The sequence below is a fragment of the Beta vulgaris genome, chromosome 5 (assembly GCF_026745355.1).
Source record: "Beta vulgaris subsp. vulgaris cultivar EL10 chromosome 5, EL10.2, whole genome shotgun sequence".
Lineage (NCBI taxonomy): Eukaryota > Viridiplantae > Streptophyta > Magnoliopsida > Caryophyllales > Amaranthaceae > Beta > Beta vulgaris.
The window spans coordinates 55,126,023-55,141,342 of record NC_079206.1 but is presented as its reverse complement, the minus strand read 5'-3'; the positions used below and the strand labels follow the sequence as shown (position 1 = coordinate 55,141,342).

The 15,320-nt window shown below is 33.1% G+C and overlaps 1 protein-coding gene across 1 annotated transcript; it reads left to right on the top strand.

The window, feature by feature from the left end:
• Window positions 1–11,599: 11,599 nt before the first annotated feature.
• Window positions 11,600–14,575, top strand: LOC104893964 (expansin-A23). Its single transcript, XM_057394889.1, has 2 exons — window positions 11,600–11,714; window positions 13,523–14,575. The coding sequence occupies exons 1-2, from the start codon at window positions 11,600–11,602 to the stop codon at window positions 14,128–14,130; spliced, it is 723 nt and encodes a 240-aa protein (XP_057250872.1). The 3' UTR covers window positions 14,131–14,575.
• Window positions 14,576–15,320: the final 745 nt, after the last annotated feature.

Genomic DNA, 15,320 nt, shown 5'->3' with positions numbered 1-15,320 from the left:
TTATCAGTTTCAACTTTCAACAATACCTCCATATTTCATTATTTTTTCTCTTCATTATTTGTTTTTATGAACATGTCAAGTATTTTTATAATTTAGTTTGGCTTACTTATTTAAAGATCAGATTCTTCCGTTTTATTAGTACTAATAAGATAAAGAAAATTCTATAATACTAATAAAACGACTTTGTTTTTTTCCATAAGTGAAAAATAAGATTAGAAAATTCTATTATCAAACTCTAGATGATTTGGACTTTGAATTAGATTAGTGAGATGATTTGGATAAGTGCTATTGATTACAGATGATTTGGACTTTGAATTAGATTAGTGAGAGATATATTGGAATTTGCCTGATGATTGAAGATTGTATAAAAGCGTGTTATGAATTTGATTGCTAGTAATGCAAAAGTAAGGAAAATGTTCAATTTGGTTAGGAAGTCATTAGGATGAGTGCTAACGTTTTTTTAGTAAATTTTTCTTTGGTTCATCCCTTCAACTCCAAACATTGTTAAAAAAAAATAATGATATAGAAGAAACTAATGACACATCGTGTTATAATCACGACAAAAATAAAATGAGGAAAATTCTATACGGAAGCCCTATACTTTTTTTTTTTTTTTTTTTGGATCCATATGAGCCACGAAGGCAGTACAAAGTACAAAGAAGGGGAAGGGGAATTGAACCTGTGACCTATCGTTCACAGCACCTCAATCTTAATCACTAGGCCAAGACATCCTTGGTAATTATTTATTTTTTCTATGTGGTAGCCATTCTTAATTTGTTTTACACATGGTAGCCCTTATATATTGTGTTATTATTACTTCCGTAGCATCTGATGCTCATTTGCTGTTAGTTGCTGTTGTTGTCGTTAGTTTAAGTCAGTTAATGAAGAATTAACAAAATATAAGAATGAACTTTGATTTTATTAATAAAGTTTAAATAATTAACAAAGAATTACAAATATAAGAAAAACAAAAAAAATCAACATGAACTACAATCGTTCATACATCAGCATCTTCATCATCGCTCATCTTTATCATCATCATCATTCATCTTCATCTTCGTTCATCATCGTCTTCGTTCATCATCATCACCGTTTATGTTCATCTTCGTTCATCATCATCTTCGTTGATTACCCAGAAAACTTCATATTAATACCCCAGAATAAGAAAACCAGAGATTACCTAGAAATTCATATTCATCAGAAATCATCAATGTTTTGTGAAGGAGGTAGAAGAAACTGTAGTTGGGAGATTAGAAGGGTTGGAGAGAGAAGGAAATAGTTGATGGAAGTGGGTTAATGTTTTAATTTTGTTAAAGTAAGATTAAGAGGGCAAAACTAACGGCTGCAACAATAAACTAACTGCAAAGGCTACAGAAATACTAATGAACATAGTTGATGGCTACTATGTGTAAATAAAATCAAGAATGGCTACCATGTAGAAAATGAAAAAGTACATGGCTACCATATAGAATTTCCCATAAAATGACAAATAATGTTAAACATTGTTATAAAAAAATTAATGCAATCCCATGCAAAAATGTTAAGCAACCACGTGAGATATGATACACTATTTCATTCACGCAAGCCATGAATAACGAATTGATATTCCCATTTGATGTTGTGACGAATTCACCTTCTACAGAAAATTGGATGTTGTTGCAAACCGTGAATGATGATTGACATAATTTTTTTTTTCTCAAATGATGTATGGAAACGTGTTTAGGGTTATGAATATTGATGTTGCAGTGCAATGCAAATATGAGTAGGGTATTTATAGTGAAAAATAAAGGTTGTTTTTTTACTCTTTTTTTTTAAAAAAAATAAAATATCATTAAATCACGAATTTCCATATTAAAGCTTGATTGAATGAATCCCTAAAATTACGTCATTCAAATTAGAAATGATTTTGATTTAGGTGATCAACTTGTACATTATTGAAGATTGTAATTGCTTATTTCCATATGGAGTGAATCTCCAAATTTTTCGGTCAAATTTAAACAAATTTAAACATAATTATGGGAATAAACGTTTCCTTAATTATTTAGATTACGTATCAATTAAAATCCTTAATTGACGTCAATTTCACAATCTTTGAACCGTGTGACACGTGGACAGTCTCATTGAGCTTCAAAAAATACTGATCAAAGGAGCATGCCACGTCATGCCACGTGGGAGTGAAATCGCTAACAGAACGACACGTGGCCTCAAGGATTTTACTTTAAATATATATATAGATAGATGGTGCACTGGAAGCTGAAATTATGAGGACTTTTTGGGAGTTAAATTATTTTCATGAGGGTATTTTGGATATAATTATTGATTGAAAATAGAAACAAGACTTATATTTTGGGACACTTTAAAAAGAAAGGGGACTTATATTATGGGACGGAGGGAGTATTAAAACTCTAAAGGATCCGGATTCAAAACATGATTATAGTTATTACTTTTTTTTTTCATCTCATCAGCCCAATGGTTGACAGATCGCAGGGAATTGAGGCACTTTTTTCTGATCTGCAAGTGTGAGTGACACCAGATTAGGACTCCTAATATATTTATGATAAGAATTTAAACACAGAGACCATAATGTTTAAATCTACTTTAATGATTAGAATTATAGACGCTAATAATAACCTATATATATCTGATATAAAAACTAACCCGTCGATTCAAATTTGAATTGTAAAACAAATTGTACAACTGAATTTGTAACTTCCTACTAGATAGTATATAAATAAAACCAGCATTAACTAGATTAATAATGCCTGGCTTTATACTATTTTTGCCTTTTATGGTGGATAGTAATGATGGGAGACAAGAAGGTGAAACTGAAGAAGCAAGTTCAAGTGATAATAGACAAGTTACATTAGATGTAGCTGAGAAGGTGATTCCAACTGGATACAGATTTCAGCCTAACGAGGATGAACTAGTTTTTGTTTATCTTGCTAATAAGACGACGGGTAAATTGTTACCAACTGATGCGATTCAAGATATAAGAGCATCTTATTTCTATATGGACCATCCTAAGAAATTAGGTAATTTTATATTTTTGTCATTGTTCATATGGTTGTAAATTAATGCATCTCTTTCTATTTTCAAAAAAAAAAAAATTGCAAATTTGTCATATCAATCTCAATAAGGGTGCGTTCTGTTCACTTGAAGAACCCTAAACTTATCTGAACTGAACCTACTGGACCTGTTATTATGTAATGTTGTGTCAAAACTGATCAAACGTATTAGATCTGAAATTTTGAGTGATACCTTAAATATGAAGGTTTGAATTTCAACCTAGATCAAGCAAATTTTAGGTGCTCCTTTTACAATAATGTTTCAGATTTTATGGTTTTGAAGGACAGTGTCAAATACATCCGAGGAAAGAAGATGGTATTTTTTCATTCAACAAGATGTCGAAATATTTCGAGATAAATTGATTCGAGAAGTTATAAACGGTACAGGATTTTGGCAGATAGAAGAGCCAAAGCAGTTGATATATGATTCAGAACGAATGCAAATTGGCCACAAATTGAAATTCAGATTTTTCAGAAGAACTCCGGTAAAACTGAAAAAAACACATTGGAAATTGGACGAATATTGGATTGCAGCAAAAGTAAGTTCACTTGTCAACTCGTCAACATTATTTTAATTTGAGATGTGAAATTCAATTTCAACCAGAATTTAAAAAAAACAATATTCCCTCCGTTTCAAGATATAAGACACTTACGATATTTGAGGTATGGTCAAAGTAATTTTTCGTAAAGCATAAATACCTTATATTTTGAAACGAATGGAGTAACTTTTGGGACAATTCATTGGTAAATATGCAATTTTAATTAATGATTAAAGATATGTTTTATTCAACTTATTTTTGTTTAACTTAGTATCTGATTGTTCCAAATTTATTGTCTCTTTGTTTTAAACAAATGTATGTCACTTATCAACATTATTTGTTTGCTTAACTTACTAATTAATTAGCTGATATCTTAATATACCGTTTCTTTTTTTAATTAGTTGTCGTTGTTCTATGTGAGTATACTTAAGATTACTCCATACCGAAGATGGAGAATTTGATGAATATACAAGTTTCGTTAATGGAACTCCTTTATATCTTGCTTTTCTAGGCGAATTAGTTCTAGGTCAACTAGAACTCTCACTAGAATATACTAGATGCATATTAGGTTATGAACTTTAAAATTTTTATCTTTTACTAAAAATTGTAATGTAGAGTTTGGAGTTTTAGGAGATATTCACTGCGGATACGAGTTTAGTACGGGTTTCGTAGAAGATAGGAAAAATTGACAAGAATAATCCAAACTATCACCGTTTCTCTCAAAATAATCCCAACTATGGGTTATTCTAGAATAATCTAAACTATGGGGAGTACGTTCTCAAAATAATCCAAACTTTTAATTATCCTATATATAATAGACCCAAAAGGGATCATTGAAGTCAAGAAAAATAAAAGTTTGGATTATTTTGGGAAGGTACCCTAAATAGTTTGGATTATTCTAGAATAACCCAAAGTTCGGATTATTTTGAGCGGACCGGTCATAGTTGGGATTATTTCTGTCAATTTTTATCGGACTCGGGTACCTCATATGCTCAAGTCCATACCTAAGATCCAATGTGCTTTACACTCAACCTTGCTCCTTTAAGGTGAACAAAGTAGCCAAATATGATTGTTTGAATTGTTTTATATCTTGATTTAGTTTATATTTTAGAAAATTTTGTGAAAAAAAAAACCACTATCTAATAATAATTATTTCGACTAGCAATAAGACACAATTTTTTGAGCTGAGCTGAATAATAATAGTATTAGTAATACATAATAGTAATAATAATAGTGAAAGTACTAGGTCAGACCGTCTGACGCAATACTTTCCGTCGGACGACCGCCTTCCATCTGCAAATAGCATCAACCGCCTCTCCTCTTTCCCACCTTTTTTCCTCCACTGCCATTACTTTTCATCATAATACTATAATCATGAAGACCTGGAATCCATTTTTGGCAATCCAATCTCGAAAGGAAAATTTCATACAACTTTGTCTTACAAATTACAATTTTACATGAAAAAATAGCTCGGCATTGAGAAGAGCCTAATTTCATACAACCTTGTCTTACAAATTACAATTCCACTTCCATTACTTCTCATCATAATACTATGATCAAGATGCTGCCACAAGTTCTCAGCTATTTTTTAAATGTAGCTGCAAAATCTAATTAAGTTATTAGTAAAGGAGGAGAGGAGTCTAGACTGTCATCAGCTGCAGCCTTTTGCTTCTTCCATTTGTATGCGGCCTCCAAAATTTTCAGGTTGGTCATTTGTGTCTCTTTCGGGAACGTATAATCATAGTACTTTTCAAATCTGTCGAAATTATAAAAATTTGAGATTAATTCGTACATGTGATGAGAACTTATGCATTTAAACAATGAATCTTCTACCTAAATTCTTTCAGCTTGTGTTTTTTTTTTTCATTTGGTTTTCTGTGTTCTTTCAGTTGGTGTGTAAATCCTTTCAGCTTGTGTTGTTTTTCTTTCATTTGGTTTTCTGTGTTTTTTCAGTTGGTGTGTATATTTTTTCAACTTGTGTTGTTTTTCTTTCATTTGGTCTTCTATGTTTTTTCAGTTGGTGTGTAAATTCTTTTAGCTTGTGTTGTTTTTCTTTCATTTGGTCCTCTGAACAAAAATTGAAACCAACTGAAAAAAATTGAAACCAATCGAAAGTTGTCTGACCAAATATTATGGTCGGACACATCTGACCCAATACCTTCTCATAATAATAATATAATAATAATTATATTAAGGTTGATTCAGTTCAATTGAATTCAGTTCTGGACAATACTTTTACTCTCACATATCACTATTCATTTCAGTTCAATTCAGTTCAGTTTAGCTGTTTTATGCCGAAAAGAACAGGCCCCGACTCCAACAATTTCCCTTCCAATTTTCGATTTTTTTATCTGTCCGAAATCCTCCAAATTTTTTTTGAACATCCAAGATACAAATTGAATAACTTGGGACCTGATATTCCTATTATGTGGGTGAATAACGTGTGTCCTTAAATTGCTTGGTTGTCTTCAATATGTTATGTATTTTAAATTGGAGGCAAAAATTAGAATGTCAGGTTAGTGTATAAATTTTATATATTTGGTTATAATAAATGTTCAATTTTTGCCATCACGATACCTTGATTCAAATAGAAATTATGTTTAGTCCTTCCAAAGAAAATAGGAAATTTTTCTTATTCGGTAGCGGTTTATTTCAAAGAGTTTATTAACTAGTTGTTTCGAAAATCCGTAAAAAAATATAGTTCTTGACAACAAAATTATACTTAACTTTCATACTTATATTTTATCGCATTCATGAGTTCTTAACCTTATATTAAAGAAACTGGTTCAGAATTATTTTCTTTTTATTTCCTCAATGGTTCAAAGTTGTAAACATAAATTTTATTTCCATCTTGTTGTTGCAGATTGATAAGTGGACTTTGGCAATAGTAATAAAAGGAATTGATTTCGGCATTGAGCATGTGTGACATAGACAACCGCACAAGGCCCCATAAAATTTGGGGCTCCAAATATTATATTTTATATTTATAGTAATTTAATTGGTGTACCTCATATTTTTCATTTTAATGAGATTGATTTTACGGTTTTTTCACCATATACCTCTGACAAATTTTTTTTAGCACCGTATACCCTCGCAAGTTTCCAAATTCACCATATACTCTTCACGTTTCAAAAAATATATCAGCATGCCCTTATGACTAACGGTGTTAGACTTCCGTTACTCATTAGGCCCTAATCCTCCCCTAATCCTAATTGACTAACCTAAATCAAACCCTAATTCTAACCCTAACCCTAATCTAATACACTAACTTGGGCCCTACCCCTAACCACTAACTTGGGCCCTAACCCTATCCACTAATTTGGGCCCTAACCCTAACCACCTCTTACCCCACTGCACCACCACCCCTTACCTCAATGCACCACCACCCCTTACCTCACTGCACCACCACCCCCTCACCACCACCACCCATCACCACCACCACCTACCCTTTTCCCCCGCTGACCCCCCTCCCCTTCCTCCGTCACCACCACCACCCTTCCCCTTAACCCGCTGACCCCCTCCCCCTCCTCTTCCCTCACCACCACCACCGCCACCCTTCCCCTGACCCCCTCCCCTGCGCCTGTTGCGCGAACCCCCTCCCCTCCCCTGCGCCTGCTGCGCGAACCCCCCTCCCCTCCCATTTCCCTGCTACTAATCGAACCCCCTCCCCTGCGCCTGTTGCGCGAACCCCCTCCCCTTTCCCTGCTGCTAATCGAACTCCCTTCCCCTGTTGCGCGAACCCCCCTCCTTGCCGCTTCCCATATCGCGACCCCTTCCCGCTACAGCAACCCAGATGCGCGAAAATCGAAGCCCCTTCATGCATTTTTTTGTTCTTCTCCGGCGAGTTTACAGGGGAGGGGAATTTGAGTCGGGAGATGCGAGAGGGTGGGGGGAGGGGCTGCGGGGGAGTGGGAGGGAGGCTTCGAGGGTGGTGGGGGATGGGGTGGGCTTCGAGGGTGGTGGGGGATGGGGTGGGCTTCGAGGTGGTGGGGATGGGGTGGGCTTCGGGGTGGTGGGGTAATGGGGGAGTGGGTGGGCTGCTGGGGTAAGGGTGGGGGAGTGGGTGGGGTAAGGGGTGGAGGGGTGGTTAGGGTTAGGGTATTAGATTAGGGATTAGGATTAGGGTTTAGCATAGGTTTAGGTTAGTTAATTAGGGTTAGAAGGGGGATTAGGGGTTAATGACTAATGGCGTTAGCCTTCCGTTAGTCAAAAGGCTAAGTTGATGTATTTTTCGAAAGGTGAGGGGTATATGGTGAATTTCAAGAGTTGAAAGGTTATAAGGTGCAAAAAAAAAATTTGTCAGGGGTATATGGTGAAAAAACCAAAGATTTTATTATATAATGCAGAACAAATTCTGGAAAGTGGAATGTATTCAAAATAAATTCTAACCTATAACTATATATATATATATATATATATGTATATATATATATATATATATATATATATATATATATGTATGTATATATATATATATATATATATGTATATATATATATATGTATATATATATATATGTATGTATATATATATATATGTATATATATATATATATATATATATATATATATATGTATATATATATATATGTATATATATATATATATATATATATATATATGTATATATATATATATATATATTTACCTGAAAAATGAGAATGAAATTTACGCACTATAACTCTAATGAAAAGTGATGTAACTCCAAAAAATAAGAATATTAGAAGAAAAATAAATTAAAAGAAAATTAGTTTCGGGATTCAATTTTTTTAAGGAAGTATAACTCTAATGAACAAGTGGTTTAACTCTAATCCAATTGTGATTCATATATATATATATATATATATATATATATATATATATATATATATATATATATATATATATATATATATATATATATATATATATATATTATAAATAAAAACAACCCAATATTATACAAAATACATAGAAAATTAGCTACGTATATAACAGAAAACTGTATGAAAACTAAGCATAAATACATAGAAACAACATTTCAACATAAATACAGAAAATTATAAAAATATAACAAATTAACATATATATACAAAAAATTACAATAAATATGAAATATACCACTTATACAATAATAATTTTTTAAAAATATGCTCCAGATATGCATGTGGATATTTGACAGAAAGAGAGGATTATACGAAAAAAAACGAAAAAACAAAAATTAAGAGCGCGAACAAAAAATCAAACGAAAATGGCATTCCAAAAAACAAAATAAATACCTGTACCCAAAACCAGATCCAAAAAATATATCCCGAATAAAACGAAAAAACTCCGGTAAAAAAATTAATCGAAAAAAGAAACCAACAGCTACAACCAGATCCAAACTAAATCCCATAAAAACTCAAATGGACCAATTCTTGTGTACATATCTTGGATTCTTCGTCTCTTCATTTCTTCTTTTCGCTCTTCATTTCGTTCTTCGTTGTGAGACTGAGGTGGTGGCGTTTATGAGAGGTGAGAGAAGGGAGCTTAGGGAATTTGTAGGCTTGAGGGAGGAGTAGAGAGGAGAGAGTGTGAGATGAAAGGAGGGAGATTAGGGTTTTATAGTTACGAGGGAGGAGAGAGAGTTTAGCTTGGGGAGCCTAAAAAGAGGTGTGTTGGGCCTCCAAAAACATTTCATCCAGCATGCTTTGGGCCTATGCCTCTAAAAAGAGGCGCGTTTTTTGGCGACTGAGTTCTTTTTGGGGCCTGTCAAATTTTCCACCCAACTTTCCCTCCCATTTTTTTCAATGATTCGGATGCGGGTTTTAAAAACCGAATCTGTTACTAAGTGACATACAAGGTTTTTTCCATTAGTGTTTCAGAGTTTAAGGTTCATATGGGAAGAAAGTGAGATTTTGGGGAAGTAAGAGGGAATTTGGGGAAGAAAGCCTTTGTGTATAGTTGAGGAATGAGAAAATGAAGGTATGCGCTTTTTTTGTTTAAGTAAAAACAATTAGGGTTAAAAAAGAAGAAAATAAGAAAAAGGAAATAATCCGATGAGAATTCTGGGCACGGCCTTATTTATGGTACGGATTGTACCCAAGTCCGTACTTTGGAGTATTCTGGCTATAAGTCGCAGTTGGGGTTGTTTGGTGTACCACACTATAGTTCAAAGTGTCGAGATCAATTTTGCCTGTCCTCTCTTGCACGCCTAGTACGCGTGGAATCGTACCAAAGTGAAGCGTACTTGGTGAGCTTCAGAATAGCATAGGAAAAACGTGAACCATCACTAAAGTTCTTATGATCAAAGAAGCGATCCAACCTGCTTTCCCACTCCAAATATGTTTCAGGGTCGAGGTCTCCATCAAAGGAAGGCAAATCAACCAACCTTAAGTCATCTTTGCGCCTAGGATGATGTGGAGGTGGTCGTGCAAAGTTTACATCATGTTCAAAGGTGGAAACTTTCATGGTCGTAGCAGCCATCTGAGCCACGAGTAGTTGGCCTTGTTCTTGGATAGCCTTGATGGCGTCGTGCAAAGATTGGTGATCGTCAGGCATGGTGGATGTGAAGTAGAGGCGCACGAAAAAGATCAGCAGCTACACCACTTGATCATGTGTTTCTTGAAGCAAAAATCACTTAATTTAGGCTCTTTGATGTAGTTTAGTGGCTTTTCTATATGAAAAATTGGATCTTTATTGAATCTTGAATGAATCTTGATTTAAAAAATGGTTCTTTAATGTTTCTTGATTGATTCTTTAATGAAATAGTAACAAAAGTATTAACTAGTAACCAGGATATGGAGAACTTAGGCGTATTTCGTCTCAAAGTTCAACTAGGATTTTGGATTCTCTCCTAAATCTTTAACACTCACAAGAATTAACTCAAAAATATTCTCTATCTTTATTGATATGGCCGAAATTCTCTATTTATATTACAAGAATCCTAACTTATCCAGTAAAGCTTAAAAGATAAAGATAAATAACTAACTTATCTACTAACAAACTTATCTATCTTTATCTTAAAGGATAAAAATAAATAACAAACTAACTAAAATATCTAATTCACACGCCTATTTTAAGCTAAACATAAAAATAAGACTCCTAATTAGACTCAATGACAAAGGAATTAGACTCCTAAGTAATAGGATTCTTTAATCACTAAAACACTTAAATTAAAGCAATTAAAAATAACTAAACTACATAGTCTCCTAACAGAACTAGGATAAACATAGATGTCCTAACAGAAATAGGACTCTTCACCTTAGCCACGCATCACTTCCACTAGTGAAAGAGTGAAATCCGCATAACAATAAGGAGCTTAGCTTCATCTGGAAGTTTCAATAAGAATTTCAAATACCAATTTAGGTCAAGGATAACGCTTATATGACTTCTCAATATCTAGCACTTGACTTATAAACGGTGAAAATTCCGGTCACGATCTATGGTAAACAAAAGAAATAAAATTAAGATAATTCACTTTTTTTTAAAATAAAAGAAAAAACAAATCTCAAAATATGGTAAAAAAATTCCATGCAAATCAGACCCACTTTATCTAGCAAACACAACTTTTTGTACACTTCACACCCATATATGCTTGGATCCTCAAGAGTTCTAAAAAACTCTACAACGTAGAGTTTGAACAATCTCAACCATTGAATAAAAAAATCAATGACTCATGTATTATCTTTTCAAAACTCCCACTATTTTTTTCTCATCAAAATCCACCCCTTATTTCCTCATTCATATCAATATGAACACTTAATTTTAAAATATTTAGTTGAAATACAACTCCACCTTGTATTCAAACTCTAGAGGATCTGGAATTCTTATTTTCTACCAAATATATGTGTTAGATGAGTATGATCACGATATTATACCATTTAGGCAGGGATTATCCCCAAATAATTAGTATTTTACATTAATTTTGTGTGACTATAAATATCACTAGCTTCATGCATCATAATATACAATTAGCCACTCAAAATACAGTTGCTTACTTTCCTAGTTATTTTTCCATTGTCAAATTCGGGGAAAAATGTCTCTTCAATCTCAAATCATTTTGGGATTTCTTGCTATCATAGCTTTTGTCACCATGGTAACTGCTCAAGGTTGGACAGATGCTCATGCGACATTTTATGGTGATATGAAGGGTGGTGAAACTGAGAGTGAGTTTTTCATCAACTTCTTGATCCATTTTTTTTTAGGGGAGTTCCTGATACATTATTTGTTGTTGATAGAATGTGGAAATAGTGTTAGTATATTATGTTTGCCTTCCCCTTATAATTCTTTGTGAAGGAAAACTCCCCCTTATAATTCTTTGTTAAGGAGAACTCCGATAAATTCTAGAATTTACTAGCCTTATATGTACAGGATCCGTACGTTAATTTTAAAACTTGTTCGTGTATTATATGCTCCATCCGTACTTTACTACAATTAAAATGTGAAAGATTGATATTTAGATGAATTTATATTTATTAATTAGCTAATGTAAAAATTAACAAAGGTTGTGAGTGATTTATATCATTATTTTTTTGTGATGAATAAATTTTGAATAAAAAGAATAGACATAATGAGTTGGTTTGACTGAATTAAGAGTATCAAAGATAATGAGTATTTCAGACTTTCAAGTGTACGTCATGTAAAACATATCTTCTTATAAAAGAAAGGTCAAAATATTTTGTCCATTTAATTTTTTGATCGAAATATATGATGCGTATACCATTTTTAACTTGTTCATATGACAAGTTGAAATAAGAAAGAACTTTAAATTATTTTTTTTTTGTAATTTTATTTTTTTCAATTCTTTTTTTTTTTATTATATTTTTTTGACAGGATTTTCAATTTATTCCATTGAATCATTAACAATAATTTAATATTGTCAGAAAGGGGACACCCTCTTCCTCCTCCTTCTCTTATATAATAGAAATATATAAAAAGCTAATGCTTCTCAAATAATCATTTTCGAGAAGCTAGAGTAACAAATCTTTAGATTAATTTACATTAATGTGCAACATAACCGAGCACATTCTACCCATTTTTTTTTTTAAAGTGTCCCATTTTGCTAATGTGTTCATCCCTACTAATCAATAAATGAGATGTAAATAGACTTAGCTTGGGTGTACAATAGACGCAATAAACCATGATATACAATACAATTGACATTCGAATTGATGTGTAACGTTATAAGTTTAAACTTTAAAAAATAATAAAGACACCTTATTTTATTTTAATGTTGCTTACAATATAGAATTCACCTATGACATTACGCTTATTTAAATAAGCCATGAAATGTATGTATGTTATTGTTTCCACATACACTGATTTCATGCCTCGTTGTTGGGATAATCTTTATTTTGATTTTTATACTTTCATGTCTATACCAAATTAAATTATTGTCCTTTTCCCAAAAGTTTGAGAGAAAATTCTCCAGAATAACCTTGAATTATGGCTTTTTTTCTCTTTGATAGCCATATTTAATTTTAATTCTTAACGATAACTTCGTGTTTATGGTTATACTTGAGAAAGTGGTATTAATAGCCATTTGCTGTTATAAAGAGTTGATAAAAAGATTGTTTATTCCCTTATGGAAAACTCATTTTCCTTTTTCTTTTATTGAAATCTTATTTAATTTTCGTATTTAAAAAGAGATCAATAAAAATTTGTTTTTTTAATAGAAAGTTATATCTATCTATACTAAACTACTTAGTTTGAATATACCTTTTAGCAATAGTATATAATACATAACAAAAAATTGTCAACAATATCACTTTTTCAAGTATAACCATAAACACGAAGTTATTATTGAGAATTTCCCTTAATATTTTGATGCTAATTTCACATAGATTTACAAATTTGACCTGAAAAACCAAATAGAATTGTAACATGAAGACAAATGGTGTATATTGCCAAACAATAAAATTATGACTAATATGTTGGTTGCATGGCGCCATATATACAGTGGGAGCTTGCGGGTACGATACATTTAAAGAAGGATATGGACTGCAAACAACAGCTCTAAGCACAGCCCTATTTGAAAGTGGTGCAAAGTGTGGAGCTTGTTTTGAAATCCAATGTGCAAACTCACAATGGTGCAAACAAGGTGCTGGTACAATCAAAGTCACAGCCACCAACTTATGCCCTCCTTCAACTGGCCCTGCAGCATGGTGTAATCCTCCATTACAACACTTTGATTTAACTGAATTAATGTTTGTAACAATCGCTGAGTATAAAGCCGGAATCGTTCCGGTTCAATATAGAAGAGTCTCTTGTGCTAAACAAGGAGGAGTCAAGTTTTTTATTAATGGAAACCCTAATTTTCTCTTGGTGTTAGTCTTTAATGTTGGAGGTGCTGGAGATGTTACAAGCATGAAGATAAAGGGTTTGAGCAATACTTGGACTACAATGTCAAGAAATTGGGGTATGAATTGGCAAGTTGGTGGAGTTTGGGTTAACCAAGCATTATCCTTTCAGGTTACTACTAGTGATGGAAAAACAATTGAGTTTGATGCTGTTGCACCATCAACTTGGCAATTTGGTCAGTCATTTGAAGGAAATTCTAATTTTTAAGAGGCCTAGGCCCTAGGGTGTGATTCATTGGGGATTTTTTTTTTTATTTCAAGAGGATTTCATGTAAAATGAATTATTAATAGGATGAGTTCAATAATATTCATTCACCTTCATTATATGTTTTCTTGATCTTTAATTACGCTCAAAGGAATAATTTATTTTGATGATTTGGATTATTCTCTCATAGGTAAATTTCTTATTTATACTTTTTCACAAGATAGAAGAACTAACTTTCAATACGTAGTTTATTCATTATTTTTATATTATCCTTTAGAAATATGTTCACAAGGTACCCTAGTTAGCATGTACAACTAAAATACAAGCCACAAGGTATGAGGTAGGTATAGGTATCTCCATAATTTTATAAAGCCATCGAGTACCTTACAATAGTGCTTGACTACTAACCAAGTTAAAACAAGATAAAACCACAATAGGTAAATTTATGTTTCTAATCTGGAGTATTTGGAAGGGAAAAAAATGAAATAATTTTCCATCATAGTACTCTAAATATTTATAGAATTATTCACAAAGCCAAATTTCTCTTTACGGAATGGTATCTGATGAGGAATGCACTCGATCACTGCTTCTCTTTAAGCACCCCGTTTTTGTTGGAACATTTATAGGGTAATGGGTTTGATACTCATATGGTTATATACTAGAAGAGGAGGAGGTCTAGTATGCAAGAGATTAGAGTACATCAAGTGGCAAAATCACATGGAATAAACAAGGGAGACAGAAGACTGGTCACCGGTCGCGACACCCGTCGCGGGTCGCGACCTGGGGGCCGTCGCGAGTGGCGACCTGGGCCTCGCGACTCGCGAGCTTCTTCGCGAGTCGCGACCTGTCTTCTGCCTTGGAACGCGAAAAGATGCCTTGACGGTTTTAGCCGTTGTGATGTGTACGTTTTCATTTTAATGACTTTTAAGGTCCTTAAATCAGTGGATTAAAGGTCTTTGATTAGTGATTAAGATGGGGGTTATGTGATTTACCACTCTAGTCTATGAAGGGGATATTTTCCTATATAACCTTGGGATTCCTATGAGTATAGGGTTAGAAGAAAATCAGAATTTTCTATACTCTCTTAATCTTCTTGCTTTGCTTAAGAGAAACCTTGCAAACTTCTCTTGAGTGTTCTTCACAAACACAAAACAAAGGTTCTTGTTGATTCACTTAGAAGATCATCTAAGTGG

Coding starts and splice junctions, on each gene's coding strand:
- LOC104893964 (XM_057394889.1), top strand. CDS start 11,600: ATGTCTCTTCAATCTCAAATCATTTTGGGATTTCTTGCTATCATAGCT. Junction 11,715..13,522: donor ATTTTATGGTGATATGAAGG/GTGGTGAAACTG, acceptor CCATATATACAG/TGGGAGCTTGCGGGTACGAT.